At 53.6% G+C, this 19,061-nt stretch overlaps 7 protein-coding genes across 7 annotated transcripts; 5 read left to right on the forward strand and 2 right to left on the reverse strand.

Annotated features, from left to right (window-relative positions):
* Positions 1-94: 94 nt before the first annotated feature.
* On the forward strand, positions 95-4,051 carry CH63R_09490 (Alpha-1,4-glucan lyase; the record flags this gene model as incomplete). Its single annotated transcript, XM_018304464.1, has 9 exons — positions 95-396; positions 460-1,944; positions 2,042-2,488; positions 2,562-2,829; positions 2,895-2,936; positions 2,992-3,181; positions 3,334-3,449; positions 3,507-3,674; positions 3,746-4,051. 9 exons carry the CDS (start codon positions 95-97, stop codon positions 4,049-4,051), a joined length of 3,324 nt encoding a protein of 1,107 aa, XP_018156487.1.
* Positions 4,052-5,268: 1,217 nt separating this feature from the next.
* CH63R_09491 (NmrA-like family protein) lies at positions 5,269-6,428 on the forward strand (the record flags this gene model as incomplete). The annotated part of the gene is made up of 4 exons (XM_018304465.1): positions 5,269-5,313; positions 5,371-5,913; positions 5,957-6,292; positions 6,348-6,428. 4 exons carry the CDS (start codon positions 5,269-5,271, stop codon positions 6,426-6,428), a joined length of 1,005 nt encoding a protein of 334 aa, XP_018156488.1.
* A 742-nt stretch (positions 6,429-7,170) lies between these two features.
* Positions 7,171-8,273, reverse strand: CH63R_09492 (Isoflavone reductase; the record flags this gene model as incomplete). The annotated part of the gene is made up of 4 exons (XM_018304466.1): positions 7,171-7,623; positions 7,711-7,833; positions 7,892-8,176; positions 8,244-8,273. The coding sequence occupies 4 exons, from the start codon at positions 8,271-8,273 to the stop codon at positions 7,171-7,173; spliced, it is 891 nt and encodes a 296-aa protein (XP_018156489.1).
* A 787-nt stretch (positions 8,274-9,060) lies between these two features.
* Positions 9,061-10,134, forward strand: CH63R_09493 (TOXD protein; the record flags this gene model as incomplete). The annotated part of the gene is made up of 1 exon (XM_018304467.1): positions 9,061-10,134. One exon carries the CDS (start codon positions 9,061-9,063, stop codon positions 10,132-10,134), a length of 1,074 nt encoding a protein of 357 aa, XP_018156490.1.
* Positions 10,135-10,681: 547 nt separating this feature from the next.
* CH63R_09494 (uncharacterized protein) lies at positions 10,682-11,158 on the forward strand (the record flags this gene model as incomplete). Its single annotated transcript, XM_018304468.1, has 2 exons — positions 10,682-10,789; positions 10,919-11,158. 2 exons carry the CDS (start codon positions 10,682-10,684, stop codon positions 11,156-11,158), a joined length of 348 nt encoding a protein of 115 aa, XP_018156491.1.
* Positions 11,159-13,303: 2,145 nt separating this feature from the next.
* Positions 13,304-14,375, forward strand: CH63R_09495 (WD domain-containing protein; the record flags this gene model as incomplete). The annotated part of the gene is made up of 2 exons (XM_018304469.1): positions 13,304-13,792; positions 13,854-14,375. 2 exons carry the CDS (start codon positions 13,304-13,306, stop codon positions 14,373-14,375), a joined length of 1,011 nt encoding a protein of 336 aa, XP_018156492.1.
* Positions 14,376-15,861: 1,486 nt separating this feature from the next.
* CH63R_09496 (FAD dependent oxidoreductase) lies at positions 15,862-18,375 on the reverse strand (the record flags this gene model as incomplete). The annotated part of the gene is made up of 1 exon (XM_018304470.1): positions 15,862-18,375. One exon carries the CDS (start codon positions 18,373-18,375, stop codon positions 15,862-15,864), a length of 2,514 nt encoding a protein of 837 aa, XP_018156493.1.
* Between the last annotated feature and the right edge of the window lie 686 nt (positions 18,376-19,061).

Raw genomic sequence — 19,061 nt, forward strand, 5'->3', positions numbered from 1 at the left:
TCTCACTCATCACCATTCGCGGCTGACATGTTACTCCTCATCTCTTAAATCTTGCACTTACACGTTTAATCTTAATACTCACTCTTATCTCAAAATGGGAGATAACTTGACCGCCACCAAGCTCCGGGACCACTTCATCTTTAAGAAGGCCGACGACTTCTTTCAAGATGAGGTCGACGGCCAGGCGACCGGCATCGCACAGCCGAGCAGGGTGTCGTTCAGCAAGGACGACCAGAACCTCCCCGACGGCAAGCCGAACCCGGCCTGCAGCCACGGGCGGATCTTCCGGTTCAACGACGGCTCTCTGCTCCTCGTGCAGTTCCTGAGACCCCGAGTCTGGCGTATCCGCTTCGACCCTCACAACAAGGAGCCGTCTCACTTTACCGACTATAACACGTAAGTTCCCACAAATTAAAAAAAAACTGGCAGCAGATCAACTGAATAGAAAACAAAACACAGTCGCACACTCATCCGAGACACCACAACGGAGCTGATCAGTACTCTTGACAAGTGCGAGGAACTCGCCTGGAAGGTCGACCTGATAGAGGATGACCAGTACTACATCTTGCAGTCCATCGTCAAGCGCTCGCCCGTCTCTCCGCCCGAGACGGAGCTCCAGCTTTGGATCTCGCGGAACCCGTTCCAGATCACCGCCGTGAGGGTGCTCAAGAGTCTTGCGCCGGCCGAGGCAAGACCGAGGCCGCAGAACTGTGAGAAGGGGGTGGTAGAGGCTCTGGAGCTCCCCCTGAACGAGGGAATCCGTCCTGCGGTGATCTGGAAGACCAAGCCACGCGGTCTGCTTTACGGCGAGCACTCGGCCGTCCTGTGCTTGGAGAAGTCCATCACGGCGGACTACATGGGATTCGGAGAGCAGGGCGGCAAGGACCTCTTCAAGAAGAAGACCTACATGAACTATTTCAGTGCGTGCTCTTCTCGTCGTCAATGTTTGGGATACACGACTAACAACCAATTCCCCACAGACTTTGACAACATGAAGTACCAAAACGTCTACGGCCAGGGCCCCTTGGACGACCGCGAGCCGCTGTACCACTCGGAGCCGTACTGGATCGAGGTCGACGCCCAGCCCGGCTACCAGACGCAGATCGGGACCTTCATCGACAACTACTCGCAGATCTGCGTCGACATCGGCATGAAGGACCCGACGCAGCTGCGCGTGGCCACGCGCTTCAACAGCTTCCAGGGCATCTTCGTCGCGGGAGACAGCATCCAGGAGGTCATACAGCTCTACACCTCCATCGTCGGCAAGCCGAAGCTCAAGCCGCGCTACGTGCTCGGGTACCACCAAGGCTGCTACGGCTACGACACGCAGGAGATGGTCATGGACGCCGTGCGGCAGTACCGAAACTGCGGGTTCCCCCTCGACGGCATGCACATCGACGTCGACATGCAGGACGACTACCGTACCTTCACCATCAACAAGGAGCCGGGCCACTTCCCGAACCCGGAGTGGATGTTCGGCGAGCTGCGCCGGCTCGGCGTCAAGTGCAGCACCAACATCACCCCCTACATCAGCAGCGTCCCCTCGGCGACGTACTCGACCCTCAACGAAGGGCTCAAGAACGAGTACTTCCTCAAGGAGGAGCGCGAACTGGACCCTTCGGCCCCGGGGGCCCACGAGCAGCGGTACCTCCAGTACAGCACCAGCAACGTCGGGTTCACGAACCCCAACACGGACAAGCCGGACTACTGGGACGGCGACGACTACAACTTTGCCGAGAACTTCAACAAGGGCGGCCCGTTCCACGGCGGCGTCTACTACGGGTGGCGGAACGGCCACCCGGGACACTACCCCAACCTGAACAACAAGGAAGTCCGCAAATGGTGGGGGAAGCAGTACGAGTACCTCTTCGAGACGGGGCTGGACTTTGTATGGCAGGACATGACGAGCCCTTGCATTGCGGAGCAGTACGGTGACATGAAGTCGTGAGTCTCCTGTTTTCCAAGCGTAACTCAGTAACAAGGAGCACATATATCGTCTGATTTTACATACGTAGAAAGCTGACACGAAGCTCCGCTGCAGCCTCCCCTTCCGCCTGCTCCTCGATTCCGACGGCTGGTGCGGCGACCCCAACTCGGCCGAGAAGAAGAAGGCCATCGAGATCTGGTCCCTGTACAGCTACAACCTGCACAAGGCCACGTACCACGGCCTCAACCACCTGCACATGAAGGACGACAAGCAGAAGAACCCCAAGCTCGCGTGGCGCGAGAACCGGCGCAACTTCATCATCGGACGCGGCAGCTTCGCCGGCAGCCACCGCTACGCCGGTCTCTGGACTGGAGACAACTCGTCCACGTGGGAGTTCCTCCGCATCTCCGTCGCCCAGGTCCTCGCCCTGGGCCTGGGCGGCGTCACCATCTCCGGCGCCGACGTCGGCGGCTTCGAGTTCATCGAGGCTGAGAGGAACTACCCGAACCCGGAGTTGATCATCCGCTGGTACGGGGCGTACTCGCTTCTGCCATGGTTCCGGTATGTTTCTCCCTCATGGGGTCTACTGAACGCATACACACTGTCTTGATAACGCTGCTGACACCTTACACAGGAACCACTACACCCGCTACCGCGAGTGGAACGAAGGCGAACGCAAGGGCACAATGAGGAAGGACGGCAAGTGGTTCCAGGAGCCGTACGCGTACCAGTTGCACTACGAACAGCACAGAGACCAGTTCCAGGGCCGCGAGGGCGAGATCTACAGGGCCGTGTTGCCCACCTGCCGGTATCTGATCCGTCTCCGCTACTCGTTGATGCAGCTGTTGTACGATGCCATGTTCGAGAACATGATCAACGGGCTGCCGATCGCCAGAGCCATGGTAAGTACATGCAGCTGGATTTGGTGAGAGACTATAGAAGACACTGACTCTACCCCTCTACACAGCCCATCACCGATGCCCTCGACCGCTCTCTGTTCAGCAGCGATGTAAGTTTGATGGCAACATGGACCAGATCTCAACTCCGTCACTAACCCCATCCAGAACCGCCGCTTCACCAGCTCGCAGTACATGGTGAGAAACGATCTCTTAGTGGCCCCCTGCCTCGTGGGCGACGACAAGCGCAAGAAGAAGTCCCGCAAGGTCTATCTGCCGTACCCCGACTCCTGGTACCCGCTGAACCTGCGGCCCGACGACCCCCTCGGCGCCCCCCTCGGCCCCGCCGCGTCCGGCGGTCAGCGCATCGAGTACGACTGCCGCATCTCGGACGACGAGCGGCAGATCCCCTTCTCGACGCCCATGTATGTCCGTGAAGGTGAGTTCTTATAGATACCCCTCTTCCCTGTGCCTGTGAGGAGACACGGAATCTCACTGACGCACGTCCAGGCGCCATCATCCCCAAGATCCAGGTCAGAGACTACGTGCCAGACCCCAGCACGACGCCTCAGAACGCCAACCCCATCACCATCCACGTCTACCCCGGAAAGGAAGGGAAGGAGAACGTAAGGGCCCTCCTATCCTCTGTTAAGACAACAAAAAAACTGAACTCAACATGATAGACGTACGACATGTACCTTGACGACGGCATCTCCAGGGACAGCGCGCCCAAGACCTCGCAGCTTGATGCCAACCCTAGCGACCCGCCTCAGTACGGCGAGGCCCACCACTTCGAAGGTCTCGCGGATGCAAAGGCCAACGACAAGTACACCAAGGTCCAGTTCAAGCAGGTGAGTGAGCTTTGGGACAAGACGCGCCCTGGTTGGCACTCCAAGACACCACTAACAAACGCCCTCTCCAGACGACCACCAAGAGGCTCGCTGACAACGAGGACGGCGGCACCTACACCCGGCGGCTCACGGCCAAGGCCCCTTGGCGGGAATTCCTCACCGAGGCGCCCCAGTACATCGGGACGGACTACAAGTTCGTCTTCTGGCACCGCGGGGCGACCAACCTCAACTCCATCAAGGTCAGCGTCGAGCGGACGAGCCTCAACTACGAGATCAACCGGGCCGTCAAGGCGACCGTCGTCACCGTCCCCGTCGCGGACGTCCACACGGAGAGCGGCGTCGACGTCGCTCTCGAGTTCGACGGCGACTTCTTCTAGGTGGTGGGCGCAGTGGCAGTGGCAGTCGAGTAGCAGGGGAGTCTGCGGAAGGCGTGTCGATTTTCAATACAAAACATGTACTTTTTAGATACCTGGCTTCAGCAGACGTCACGTTGCCTGATTTTTATTACAATCACGTGAAGATGATTTGAGTCCATGAATCATGGCACAGAGAAGACAGGAGAAGGGCAGCTGGCGCCGTTATACCAGAGGAATCAGCGAGATGTGATCCAATTCAAACAAAACAACATTTGAGATGGTGACGGAGAGTGGCCGAGTTTAGCTAGCTGTAAGAAGATTGGAACAGAATAACCAGAAGATTCAAGTGAGACTTGTAAACGAGGGACCCGGCAGAGCCCCCTGTGGTAAACCTCTTCCCGCCATGGCTGACATATCTGACGCGATGAGACGCTGCTAGCAAGACGCGAGTGAGATATTCGACGCTTGTTTCGACATGATCTGACATGCGTCTGTCAACCTTGGCGCCTGTCGTTCTTCGCTGACCACGCCACACCCGTCACCCTCAACGTCAACGATGCCGATACCGGTGGCTAGTAGCAACGCAACATGTTTTCTGGGTTCACAGCGTGGGAAGGATAGTATGGAGGTAATTTGAATCCTCAATCAGTTGCCTTTTGCTGCAAGCCTTTTGGTTGCCGGCTGTGGGACACCGCTCTGGGTGTAAAAGTCCTCTCAATTTCTTAAAGACGCCCTCAAACCGGCAGTATAGCCAACGACAGTACAAGTCAGATTCCAGATAAGTCGTTGCTACTTATCTTTTGATGTGTCCAATCACTACTAGCTGCTCACACATAAGCTTATTTTGTCCAGCAGTCAGCCTCTCATGTCCGACTCGAGGTGGCCGCTAGTCCGTACGTCCAGTCCGCAAGCCCGCCCCGTTGCCAACGTCCCAATACTCGGCGCCGATAAGCCTGCCGATTACCAATCTGGATCACGACCGCATTCTCCCGTTGGCTTGATTTGTCTACTTTTCCTGACAAATCCGGGGCGACGGTCCGTTTCCAGCAATCGGCTCAACTAACTCCGGTTGATATGAGGGAGGTTTTTCTATTGCTGATGCCACTCCCATTTAACAAGCACCCTACTCTTATCGAAAAAACATAAATGAACTCTTGTTTCAGTGTTCATACAGACATTTTAATCAATTGACACAATACCTTCTCGTTCCAAAACCTTTAGAGCACACCAATATCACCATGTCGTCGAAGCTTATTGTAATCTGTGGTGTGACTGGCAACCAAGTGAGTTTCCATTTACAACGATACCGAACAACCGCTCCCTAACACACAGTAAAATAGGGCCAGTCAGTGGCGGAAGTATTCCTCAAAGAGGCTGGCTGGAAAGTCCGAGGAATCACCCGCGATGCAACGAAGCCGGACAGCGTGGCCCTGGCGTCCAAAGGCGTGGAAGTCGTGGAGGGGGACTTGAACGACGTCGAGACCCTGAAGTCGGCCTTCCGAGGAGCCAGCGTCATCTTCGGCAACACGATTTTCCCCATCGCGATGGCCGTAACCTCATCGCCACAGCTCAGACCCAACCAATCCCTACCAGAGTGGTGTTACGAGCTCGAAGTCCAGCAAGGCAAGAATCTCGTCGATGCAGCCGCCGAGGTGGACTCTCTTGAGGTCTTCGTCTGGTCCACGCTCTCGGCGGCTCAGAAATGGTCCGCCGGGAAGTACAAGAACATCTTCCATTTCGACTCCAAGGCGGCTGTGGTGGAGTACATCGAATCCGCCTACCCCGACCTGTTCAAGAAGACGTCTTTGCTGGAAATGGGACTCTTCATGACGAACTGGAAGATGGGCGAGGTCAACATTCCGTGGAAAAAGGCAACTATTCTTGTTCGATGATGCCTTGATCGTTTCCTGGCTAACGCTCAAACAGCGCGAAGACGGCACCATGGTGCTTCGCATGCCCGGCAGCGGTGCGCAGCCGATCCCGCACGTTCTCGTCGACGAGACGGGGCTCTACGTCAAGGCTCTTGTGCAAGCGCCCCCGGCCACACACCTGCTGGCCTGCTCGGAGCTTATGACCTGGCCAGAGTATGTCAAGCTGTGGAGCAAGACCCTGGGGGTTCCCGCCGTCTTTGAACGATTCACTCTCGACGACATGGACAAGCTCGGCCCGGGAGGCTTCGGCATCGAGATCGGAGAGATGCACGCCTACGCCATGGAGTTTGGATACTGGGGAGGAGACCCGTCCATCGTTCTCCCAGCCGACGTGAGTTTGAGGATGAACATTTGCGGTGTACGTGGCGCATGCTTACAGTACCTAGCTCGGACTCGAGGGTCGAACAACTTCCGTCGAGGACTACATCAAGCGAGAGGACTGGTCCGAGTTATTGGCCAGGCCTTGATGAATCTCACTCTTTGGCAGTAGAGACTCATAGTATGTGTGGTAGGCATGTCGGCGAGAGTACCTGTTTGTAAATTCAAGGACGCAAGGGTGTGGCTGGTACAGCAAATTCAGTTTGATGCCCTGTCGTTATCAAGATCGAGAGTCTTTGATGGATGTTTAGGGAGAATGACCGTGGCTAAATGAGATTCCGATGGCGTCACACAGGCTACTGTATTATTGATTACCATTCATACCGCTTCACAGACACCTAACTGTCTATTGTTGATTATGTTTTAAAACCGACTTGTGCGGATGGAGGCACTGCTCACTAATCACAGCAGCTCGACGTCATCATTCAGTTTCTCCCAAGACGATGCATGTGTACAATCCATCGCAAGCATTAAAGCCTGTCACATTTGCCCCTATTTTCACTTAACTTGTTCCTTCTTGCGGAAAGGCGGTAAAGTCAACAAGTGAGAAGCTCGCAGGGCAAAACCGCGAGCTGTTTAGTCGATATGTTGATGGCTAACTGGATAGCGTTCTGTTTCCCATTTCATTAATGAGCTAGACACTGAAATGTTGTTGCCAGGCCACAAGATGCCCATTTAAGTGTTTGAGAACTGACTTGAATCGACCAAGCTGCAGGAATCTTTGTTTCGCCTCCTGAACCCAGAGCGACACAGAACAAGCTACACTGGCACCGGACAATATGCAGCCATTGAACTCTTGATTTTACGTCTCAAACCACAATAAGTGTTCATCTACAGCCCGAGTACCTCTCTGACCGTCTCTTCAACACTTTCGCTCTCCAAACCCAACCGCTGGTTCCAGATACCACCCTTGACGTTAGTATGATCCTCCAGTCCGCCCTCGCCCAGGACAAGGGCCATGATCACAGCGGATCCCCCTCCCACATAGTCGCCTTTGCTGAACTTGGCGAAACCGTCCTCTCGGATAGCCTGAGAGCCGACCTCATTCACCTTCCAGGTCTGGCCAGTCAGCTTCTCCAAAACAGCGAGGATTTCCGCCTGGGTCGTGGTGAAGGATTCGACGAAAACCATCTGGTTCTTGGTTTCAACCGGGTGATGCAGGACCGAGACAATGGCGCGTCCAACCTGTGCCATATTGCTGGCCGTGAACCGAGTTTTACCGCCGTCGACCAGGGTCACAGTCTTATTCGCGAGGTCGAAGCCGGTCATTCCCTGCTTGAGCCCCTAAAGCACCACCGGTATTGTCAGCCTGGTGGAATCACTCGCTCGGGTCGGCCATCCAAGACGAGAGCCTTCGTGAGGGAATCTTACCCAGTCGAAGAATATACCAGTGTTAATGGTAGTCCAGCTGATCTGGGCTTCCTTCGTCGCAAGCCATTCAAGGTGGGCTTTTTTGGGCTGAAAGAATGGGACAGCTGCGAGTACATCGTCGGACTATCACTCCGTGTCAGATGAGACCAAACCATTCGCTGCCAGTGAAGCTGGAACATACCGTAGTATCTGACCCGTAATCGCTGGGAATGAAGCGCTTAACGCCGGCCTTGATGGCTGCTTCCGCGATCTTGGTTTGCTCCTCGAGCGCCATGATGGGCAGCATGCTCACGACGGCATCTTGGCCCTTGAGTACCTTTTCAAGCGACTCGGCACTGTAATCGCTTTTGATGACCTTGGCTCCATCGGGAAAAGTCGCCGACGAGCCTTGTCGACTGAGGATCGTCACATCGAGATCGGATTTGAGCAGCTGAGGCAGTACGCCGACGCCGACGTTGCCGCTGGCCTTCCACAGACATCTGATCAGGCTCCCAACGGGATCAAATAAGGGACGGATGTCGATAGATACTTACACCAACAAGAGTTACTTTTTTGAGAGACATGTTCGGAAAGATGGGGTGATTTCATACGATGAGGAATGGTTAATCACTGAGCTTGCCCAAGGTCCAAGAGACCCTTCACTATTTGAATAGACTAACAGCAAATTCGCTTTTGTATCGTGAGTCTAATTACTGATGACCGGTCCCCCTCGTGATGATGAAAGTGTCGTTCTCCTTGGATGACAAGCCTCATGAAGGCCGTTGGAAACTTTGATTCCCATTCCGTCCTTTCGTACTCCCAACAGACATGTTGACGGTGTCCGTGACCCCGAATGGGCATTACTATATCCGTTCCGTCGGCATTCACCCAAGAGTTAGGCCGAGACCAATGAGCTCGAAAGCGTCGTGGCTGGGTGGATTAGTGAACATTAAATGTCCCAACCAGCCTAGACCACAGCTCTGAGCGGGCATTGCGGCTCATTTATTTTGGCGTGTCTTCCGGTTGCAATGAGTCTTGGTAAAGCGCTCTTGATTATCTGATCACAAAGGTAGATGCAGCATTAGTACATTGCGGCACAAACGTTTCCCCGGAGCACATTGGACGGAACAGATGCGGCTGCTGTATTACAAATCTCCATCTAGTCTGTCACTTGGACTCGAGTATTTTACTGATTGTTGATCCCATCCATGAGACATGTACATGACACAAGATATCTCTCGCTTTAGCACTTTCCCCAGTCGCATCCCAGCCTTCCAACATCGCTAGTATTATCCTACAGCACAGACAACAATAGCAACAACTCAGTACGCAGGCACTTCGTCATTCATCCAAGCGGCCGATATAGACACAATGAAAGCTTTGGTTTCGAATCGGAGCATCGCCGCCCGGCTTTTCAACCACAGCACTGGAAAATCAGGCTTCAAAGGCGCTCACGTCATCGATGTCCCCAGGCCCAAGATCACAGGACAGGAGATCCTCGTCAAAGTCAAGGCCGTCGCCCTAAACCCCAGCGACTACAAGCACATCGACGTGATCTCCCCCAAGAATTGCATCCTCGGGTGCGACTACGCCGGGGAGGTCGTCGAGGTCGGGCCGTCGGCGAAAACGTCTTGGAAGGTCGGTGACCGGGTCGCCGGCGTCGTCCACGGCGGGCTCTACCGCGATCGCGGCGCGTTTGCCGAGTACCTCAAGACGGAGGCCGATCTGGCCTGGAAGATCCCTTCAGGTGTCAGCGACGAGGAGGCAACAACCTATGGTGTTTCGGCTGTGACGGCCGTATTGGCGCTGAACGTTCATCTCGATATCCCTTGGCCCAACGAGACAAACCAGAGCCAAGAACCGAAGCGGACGATCCTCATCTACGGGGGTTCTACGAGCGTTGGGCTTTTTGCAATCCAGCTTGCCAAAAGGGCCGGGTATACCGTCGTGACCACGGCATCGCCGCATTCCTACGACCTAGTCAAGCGGTATGGCGCCGACAAGGTCTTCAACTACCGATCGGAGAGATGGGTAAAGGAGGTCTCTTCGGCCTACCCAGACATCACCCTTGCTCTGGACTGCATCTCCGAGAAGGGCTCCGGCCCATCCACCGCCCAAGTGCTCAAGGCAAAAGGCGGGAAGATCGTGACCTTGCTGGATCAAGGAGAGTCAAACGTCCCTGGCGTCAAATACGACATGATCATGCTCTACACCGTGTTTGGGAAAGAGTTTGCCTGGCTGCCGCCAGTGGGACCCAAGTTTCCAGTCGATGTGGAACACCGAGCGGCCCTTGTGCGGTTTTATGCCAGTCTGCCGCAGCTCACCGATGTCGTTAAGCCACCCCCTATTGAAGTGTTCGATGGTGGAATCGACGTCCTGCTCGAGAAAGTGGACCTTCTACGCCAAGGGAAAGTGTCTGGAACTAAATTGGTAGTCAGGTTTTGAAAAACAAGTGGAGCTGCAGTGTTGTCAGCAATGTTCGAACAGGCTTTAACGTGTTGAACTGTGTCTTTGTGCATGTGAATCAGTAGCAAGGAAGTTATGTTCTTCTGGTCTCCCGCCCTCATGTTGCTACGTATGCAAAATCTATTCGGTCTGTTGTCTTTCACAGGCCTCATAAATACATGTTGTGGTGAATGATTCGTGTTTCTGCTGGTGAGAGATTCGAAAGGTCAAGAAGCCGGATGCCTACTCACTGCTACCATCTCGAGACAACAGTGACTGTGGTTTGTTACATACTGTCGTATAAATATGGTCCTTCAACACTGAAAGACGGAGCCTTTTCAAAAGATAACACACCAGACTGTCAACATCACCAGGTTAATAGCTTAGAAGCAAGCGTTGCAGCCACGCCACACAAGCACATCTTTGGAGCAGCCTGCAAAAAGTATTATAAATTGACTCATTTCTCAAATGTGCTAATCTACGCGCAACAGGATAGCAAGAAAAGAACAGCATTCGGGAAACAGACTGACCTCTGTTAGCGGCCGCCATGCTTGAGAGACTCGACCAGAAACGCGACGAAAAGCTTCGCGTTGAGAGGGAGACACGAGAGCAGGAGAATCGCCAAAGACAGGACACCATGGACGCTACAGTCCAGGTGAGAATTATCCCTCCTTACGTGACAGGCATCGTGTAGGAGAAGCATGTGTTTCAAGGGCGCATGCACCAAGACTGCTTGGAGCTTTTCGGACTCGGTTCGGTACTAACACATACTTCTTTCCCACAGGAAATTCTCGTGAGTGCCAACTTGGAGATTATAAGAGAACAGCTGAGAGAGCGTGTGAGAGAGCTTAATGAGCAAGAGAGGCGAATGAGAGAGCAAGAAGCAGAGCGACAGGAAACAGAGCGGCAAGAGAGGGAGCGACAGGAAACGGAGCAACAAGAGAGAGATCAGCGAGAGAGAGAGCAACAGGAGAGAGCTCGCGAGGACGAGAGCCAGTCTCACAAGCGCAGGCGCTACAACTAGGATTGTTCTACTCGGGAGAACGGGAGTTCAAATGGATGGGCTGGCAGCCCCTACGACTTGAACCTTGGGAGGTATAAAAGGATGAACTCCGAAAACAAGAAAACGACCAGAAACAGAACACTAAAGTACAGTCAGACTGGTTTGCAGTTACAACTTGGCTCGTGAAGATTGTGTAATTTCTGCTAATGCATAAAGAGGGTCTGCGAGGGCGTGTTGTTGGAGACCGGGAGGCATTCGTTCAATGACAGCAGAGAGATTGGTGGATTACCAGCCTATGGAAGCTTGATATCATGATTTCTGTGGAATGATCTGCTAATAGTGAAGCTTGGTTTAGCTGGTTTTCGGCTCGTCAACAGAGTTAAGAGCCAGCACCAAGGGCCGGGCCGCCCTTCACGTCGACGGTGATGGTGGTATGGGACCATGCACCGAGCCGGTTGTCTTAGCCAATGAATCTGTTGAACCGCAAAGGTTTGCATCGGCACAGTCACATGTCCCTATATAATCAACCTTGTTCCTGAAAATCACCACATACGACCATACCCACTGGAGAACTCGGGATCCCGTCCGCTCTCCCATAGATAAGCCAGTGAGGGCCGGATTAGTAGTTGGGTCGGTGACGACCAGCGAATACCTGGTGTTGTATGTATTTTGCCTTTTTGCTGTCCACCACCGTCTTGATGTATCCATGCCGAGAAACGCTGAGGATCCACTTAGACCGGCACAGAAAGTTGCATCGCAAGGAATGCGAGACGGGCTCTGAACTAGAACATTGGCGATGACGGAAGCAGACAGACACCCTACAAACATGTCAACAGTTTGATAGATGGGCCATGAGCTTCTGAACGAAGTTTACAACCCAGCTCCGGGAAACTTAAAGCCCAATCGCAGGTCTAGCCCGTGGCAACCAGGTGCACAGTATGCAAGTAGGCTTCTAACCGGTTGTAACGGTTTCGTATTAATCTTGAGGCAGATTTTTCAATCATAAAGTAACGACTCAAGTTCTTCGAAAGTGTGTTATGGGCTAGGTTCGCGCTTGAGTTCCCAGGTCCGGAGCCCGAGGGGACCTGAGGCATGAGAAGCGCTTGGGAGTGCGTACGACCCTTATCATCGAGTAACCCTTTTTTACCTCAGAATAGCTAATTAATGACACCTCTAAGCGGAGCAGACAGGGGTTCAGCTTGTCTCATTGTAAGTGAGAAAAGCAGGTCAGCCGTTATGTGGCTGCCGTAACAGAACAGTCTTCTGGGTAACGGCCCCGTTACGGACCGTATTGCTTACAGTCTCCACGACATAAAATCTATTGAGTAAGCCATGCTCTTGCCACTCGGGTGTCAAAGCTGTTCTCACACGCCCACGGCAGGGCACCCTTGTGTATTATCCTTCCTTCCCTCATAGCTGCACCATCGAACCGAGCAATAGTGAGATCATCAATATATCGAATAACCTGTACCAACAAAATCTATCAAAATCATCAGTCTTAAAAATCATTTATTATTAGTTAACTTGTAGTCCCCTTACAGCTATATTGTATCTTCTTCACTCTGCGTTGGTCCCCAGCTTGACCACTTGACCTAGAGCTACACCTTTGAAGGTCAGTTTGTCACCAACTGCTACAATAGCCTAGGTTCTGTAGTGTTGTAAGTACTCTTGTAAGGGGCTGGGCACCCTAGGCCATCGGACATAGGCTCTAATCCACGCCTTTTTTTTAGGCGCCTTTAGACCTCTACACGGCCCACTGCCTGGGATGAAGCCTGCAGCAGTCCCTTATTGCTATCAACCGGCCAGGCCGAGTTGATTAGTCTAATTTCTATAGGCCATTAAATTAGCATCTAATTTAAGTACTCCGAGATGCGTTCCTAATGCAGATACAGGATTAGCGACGCAGGTAAAAAATAATTTAAATTTCTAAGTAAGTAAAAAACTTAAATTATTTTTAATTTAAAGCTTGGCGACTAATTCTCCTAGAATCTAAAGACGTCCCTACTAATAAATAAGCCTGTGTACTGCTGCATTTGCTGTTTAGCCTTATTTAGAAATCCCCCCCTTTGAAAAGAAAAACAAATCATACTACATCAGCGCACATTTCATTTTGTAGAGGCAGTACATCTTGTTGCCCTCTTATCCTACTAGCTGCTACTTGCAAGAATGGCTACTATTGTTTATTTTTTTAGATCAAGGGGCTTCCGCCATTGTTTATTCTGGTGGTTTATACTCTATGTGATCCTAATCAGCGCCTCACCTACACCCGGCAACACTGCTACCAAGCAAGCTAAACCAAAGAAAGTGGAGGTCCCTAATTTCCCTCAAGACTACGAAGGTCGCGTGAAAAAGGGCCAATATCTTAGAGCCCTTTTCCCTCTAGACGAAGAACAGGCAACTGAGTATAACAATGGGGTTTCAGTTGCAAGCCCGTTCAACGACCCAGAAGAGTTATGGCACCAAGGTTGGACTCAGTTAGTCTTTCGGTACCCCTACAAGGATAAAGATGAAGGTGTATTACCGGTTCCTCCATCCTATGGAAACGCCCTTGACGAGGCCTTTGCGGATCAGGGTCTTCCAGTAGACAAGACGCAAGCTGCAGTATACTACTACAAACACAACTTAAGATACATGAAAGACAACATTTGGTCACGGGTAAGTAACATAGAAGGGTTCTCTCATTTACTATACTTTGATTAACTAAGAGTACTACTAGCCCACCCAAGCAGTATACGAAAATGTAATGGTCCCGGCCTCTGGAGCTATCGTTTTTGATCAAAACTTTAGTCCTACGTCAAAGATCGCGAGGCCAAAAGCTGTTGGGACTGTTCCATACTTAGATAAGCTATCTGATGTTGCCTACTTCCAGTGGCAACACAGCTGCAGAGCTAGGGGTGTTGAACAAAGTAGCCTCAAAGTTGTCTTCCGATCTAAAATTATCCATAAGGGAACATCTGACATAGTTATAAAGGCTTTAAAGGATGCTGCATACACACGTATTCCAGGATTTGCTGAGAAAGCAGTGTTCTCAATGGATAGCCGGGAGGGTCAAGCTATTCTTGGGACCGTCCACGGTAGTTCAACAGCCTGGATGCTTATTCAGCATAAAAAGCAGCTTGGGCTAAAAAGGATATCTGAGGTTGCAGTTTTTAGTTCCGGTACAGGTCACGAGTTTAGCAGACATATGCTTAGTCTAGCTACAACTATAAGTCTAAGGTTTACTATTATTGACGCCTAGGGTTTTTATTACTTTGCAAAAAGAGATAAAAAATATAAAGTCAGTAAAGATACCTTTATTCTAATGTAGGGGATTATTTGTATAGAGAGTAGCCTGCAACTTATGATAGTAAAGTATTAGCTTCTATTTAGTATTAGAAGGGGTTAGAGTATAAAGTACTGCAGCCAAACAACTTTGTTGTGTTTTCTTTTCTCTTTAATATCTAAGGTTCAGAGAAACAAAAGAATTATGAAGAATTCCATCACTGATAGCGCTGGTCGAAGCCGAGGACTTTGGCAGGCGAGCGTCTCAGAAGTATAAAATATTGAATGCAGAGTCTTTTCCTGGAAGTCAGTAGACACAGTGGGTCCGAGTTGCTCGCATACAGACACCGCCATTGCGAGAAGGCAGATTGTTCTGATGAGCCCAACGAGATATATCTAAGCCGTAAAACATTTAAGATCACATAGCTAGACTGATATATCAATCTTGCTCCTCAGCTTTTTGTCTGTCATACGCGTCTACTCGTAGCACACCATCAGTAACCGGAATTATGAACACTATCAAGATGCGATTCTATCTTGTTGTTGCTACTTTCTTCGCTTCTGTGGCTCTAGCAGGCCCCGCCGTCAAGCAGCTCAACCCCCTTGACCACCCAAAGCTTGTTGGTCGTCCCAAGAATGACACGTCCCATTCCGGTGGAAGCTGTTGTTCTCATGACCCCGGAACTTGCCAGGCTTCTTGTGTAAGTAATGGTCTTTGAAACAAGGTGATAAACGCCAGAAAAACTGATCATCATTCAAGTGCCCGGTCGGATGTCCAAAGCTGGAGGAGGAATAGGTACCTTGGATCGTTTCAAGACCCGTCTGCCGGACTCCCAATGATGCGACTATTAGTCCAGCTTGTGGTTGTGTTATCTAGATGGGATAAGGAGCGACTGGTACATTTTCATTCCCCCAATTGTCACAAGTTGCTTGAAAAGCAAAGGCTGTAACACAACCATACCCAAGAGCAACTGAGGGTACATAAAGAGAGAAGTCTACAATATCCAGCATATGACTTTTGTTAAATATACACCCAATCCATCCCTGATGAAGAACTGAGTAAAGCCAATACTTTGAGAACAATACCACATCTGAGATAGGCAGTCACAGACAAAAGGCAACGCAAGACGTTTGTTATCCATGCTATTCCAGAAAGCCTTCCATTGTGCTCCCTTATCACCTTGATGCCATTCAACCTCCATGCTTAGATAGTTAAGATGCAGGAAATGCATGAGATACACCCCAGACAAGCTGGTGACAGACATTTACCTGACGATTGTGTCACAAAGTCAGGGTGGGGACGTACAGTCATGATACCGAAAGACAGTTGAACACAGCGCTTATCATAAAATCATCTTTGCCTAGATATGCTGCCTCGTTGAATTCCAATGCCATTCTAAATCAAAGTCATGGTTCGCTATCATCAGATTTAAACAAAGATCATCATCATGAAGACTCGGCGATCACAGGCGTGACCTGATGGGCACGCGCTTCGTCGTCGTCGTCGACGACGATGCTGCCGAGACGCCTTCTGGAGCCTTGCGCAGTGGCTCTGCAGTGACGGTTGCCTTGATCCGCCGCCCAAAATACTCGATTTCAACGCCCGAACCTTCTTTCACGGTGCTGGGCAGGTAGGTGTACGCGATGGGCTTGCCGATGGTGTATCCGAACGCGGCATTTGTGACGTACCCAACAGCTTTCCCGTCGAGGAAAACAGGTTCCTTGCCCAAGACGACCGAGCGGCCGCCGTCGACGGCGAGGCAGCGCAGTTGCCGGGACGGTGTCTCTTTTGATAATCTTGTGATGGCGTCGTAACCGACGTAACCCCGCTTCTCCGTGTCAATGGCGAAGCCGAGGCCGGCCTCGAAGGGGTTGTGCTCCGTGGTGACGTCGACGCCGTATGTCCGGAATCCCGCCTCAAGCCGGAGGGCGCTGAAAGCACTGCGGCCCGCTGCGATGATTCCCTGTGGCTGGCCAGCTTGCCATAGGGTATCCCAGAGGCGCGGGCCGTTCTCCGCACTGGAGTAGATCTCCCACCCGGGCTCGCCGACGAAGGACAGGCTGATGACGGTTACGGGGATGCCGGCGATGATGGCGGACTTGACGCGGGAATGAGGCATGTCCCTGAGGTTGTCGGAGCTGATGCCGGCGACAACCTCGGCCGCCCGAGGACCCCAGAGCCCGATGCCACTCGTCCCGCCGGTGGTTTCACGGACCTGGACGAACTTTGCCGGAGATGCTCTCGTCTGGAGGCGAGCCTCCCGGGACAAGTAGGCGAGGTCGACAGGCCCGTTGACGGCCAGCTGGAACAGATCGCGGCGGAGTCTGGCGACAAAGATGTCGCTGAGAACGCCGCCCTGCTCGTCCAAGAGAAGCGTGAACGAGACGGCTCCCGGCTCCTTCGCCATGTCACTCGTCGTCAGCCGTTGAAGCAGGTCAACAGACCCCGGGCCAGATATTTCCAGACGGCGAATGGGGGTGAGGTCGTACATGGCCACGGCGGTCCGCGTCTTCCACGCTTCCGCAGCAGCTATCGGCGAGTAGTACCTGGCAGACCAAGCGTCGCGCTCTCTGGGCTTCCACTTGTCGGGCAACAGGCCAAGAAGGTTCTCGTTGGCCTCATACCACTGCGGACGCTCCCAGCCGCCGGCTTCGAGGAAGTAGGCGCCGAGTGCCTTCTGGCGGGCGTGGAAAGGGCTGACGCGGAGGTTGCGAGGGGACTCGCGCGGCTGGAGAGGATGCAGGATATCGTAGACCTCGACGAAGTTCTGTGTCGAGACCTCCTTGACGTACTCGGGAGCGAGCTGGACCTGCTCGAAGCGCGAGATGTCGCACTCGGAGAGGTCGACCTCGGACTTGCCGGTGGTGAGGAGCTGGGCGACGGCGCGTGCGACGCCGGCCGAGTGCGTCACCCAGACGGCCTCGGCGACGAAGAACCCCTCGAGGTTGGGCGCCCGGCCAACGAGGGGACCGCCGTCCGGGGTGAAGGACATGATGCCGTTGAAGCCGTGCTCGATCTCGCTCTCTGCGAGGGCGGGGAGGAGCCGTTTGGTAAGCTCCCACGCCGGCGCGAAGTCGTCCGGCGTGAAGTCGAGGCGGGACGGCATGTTGTGCTCGTCGACCTGCTTGGGGGTCTCGCCCAGCGTGGCGGCGACCACCGGCAAGGGGCGGTGGCCGTAGTAGCCGATGCCGTACTGTTCGCCGTGCTCACGGTAGTAGAGATCGCGGTCCTGGTGCCGGAGGATCGGGAGCTGGGCGCCGTTCGCGGCGAGCTTCTTCCCCTTCTGCGCCGGCACGGGCTTCGTCTTTGCGTACTGGTGTCCGACGGGGAGGAGGGGGATGGGGAGGTCGACCATGGCGCCGACCTCGACGCCCCAGAAGCCGGCACAGGAGAGGACTAGATCGGCGGGTATGACGCCGTTTCTTGTCGCCACCCCCGTGACGCGTCCGTCGCTCTGCTCGATGCCGGTGACCAGGGTGTGCTCGAGATACCGGACGCCGGCCTCGCGGGTGCGTTGGATGAGCAACTGGACGGCGTTGGCGGCCAGCGCCAGACCGTCGGACGGGATGTGCAGGCCGCCGAGGACGACGTCGGTGCTCAGCAGAGGGTAGATGCTCTTGCACTCGTCGGCGGTGAGGAGACGGGCCTCGATGCCCCAGGAGGAGGCGTATCCGTGCTTGCGCTTGAGCTCCTCGAGCCTCTCGGGCGTCTCCGCCACCTCGAGGCCGCCGACCTGGTTGAAGCATCCAATGGACAGGAGCTTCTGGACGGTGTACTTGGCAAAGGAGCTGAGCGTCTTGGAGCCGGTCGTCTGGAACACGAGGCCGGGCGCGTGGGACGTCGAGCCGCCCGGCATGGTCAGCGGCCCCTGTTCGACGACGGTGATGTTGGTCCATCCCCGGGCAACCAGCTCGTCGGCGATGTTGGTGCCGACGATGCCGGCCCCGATGATGACGACGCGCTGGGAGGGATCCATGGTGATGGAAGGTTGGGGAGGGACCTGTTTGGAGTGCACCAGCCAGCTCAGAGGTCAGGAAAAGGTGTTATTCTGGTTGACGATTGTAAAAATTTATGAATGGGCCGTCTGGAAAACAACACCTCAAACCAACTGTATATGTACAACACATCTTCAGTCAGTTGCAAGAACGACTTATAAGTCACAGTGATCCCGTCTCGATTATCCCAATGCAGCCTAGCATCATCATCATCGTCCAACCCGTGCGGTGCGGGGAACGCAGCAGCCGGAAACTGAAGAATGACAAGAGACGACGCTTTTGCGCTCGATAAACAATAGCCGCCGCCGCCAGACGTGGCCGCCCTCCTCCCCCACCCCCCTCCCCCCGGGATCTCCAAGATAGGCGGTCACATGATCGGTTTCTCGAAGCCGATGCCGTCCGTGTTTGCCGGACGCGCGTGGGTTTACGGGGCACACTCACTCGACAAGTCGACACCATCTCACCTCCGTCAACCACCACTAACCTCAAGGCTTATCGCCACATGGGCTCTTTGCAGACCAGAGATAGAGCAGCCAAACGCCGCCGTGGGAATCCGGACCCCCCGGGGGGTCAGACCAGTGAAGCCGGGCAGGGCGAAAGTGCTCCGCTCCGAGATCGGTCTTTTGGCCGCCTCAGCACGGATCATACCCCGCCACATTCGTCTTCC

The sequence above is a fragment of the Colletotrichum higginsianum genome, chromosome 6 (assembly GCF_001672515.1).
Source record: "Colletotrichum higginsianum IMI 349063 chromosome 6, whole genome shotgun sequence".
Taxonomy (NCBI): Eukaryota; Fungi; Ascomycota; class Sordariomycetes; order Glomerellales; family Glomerellaceae; genus Colletotrichum; species Colletotrichum higginsianum.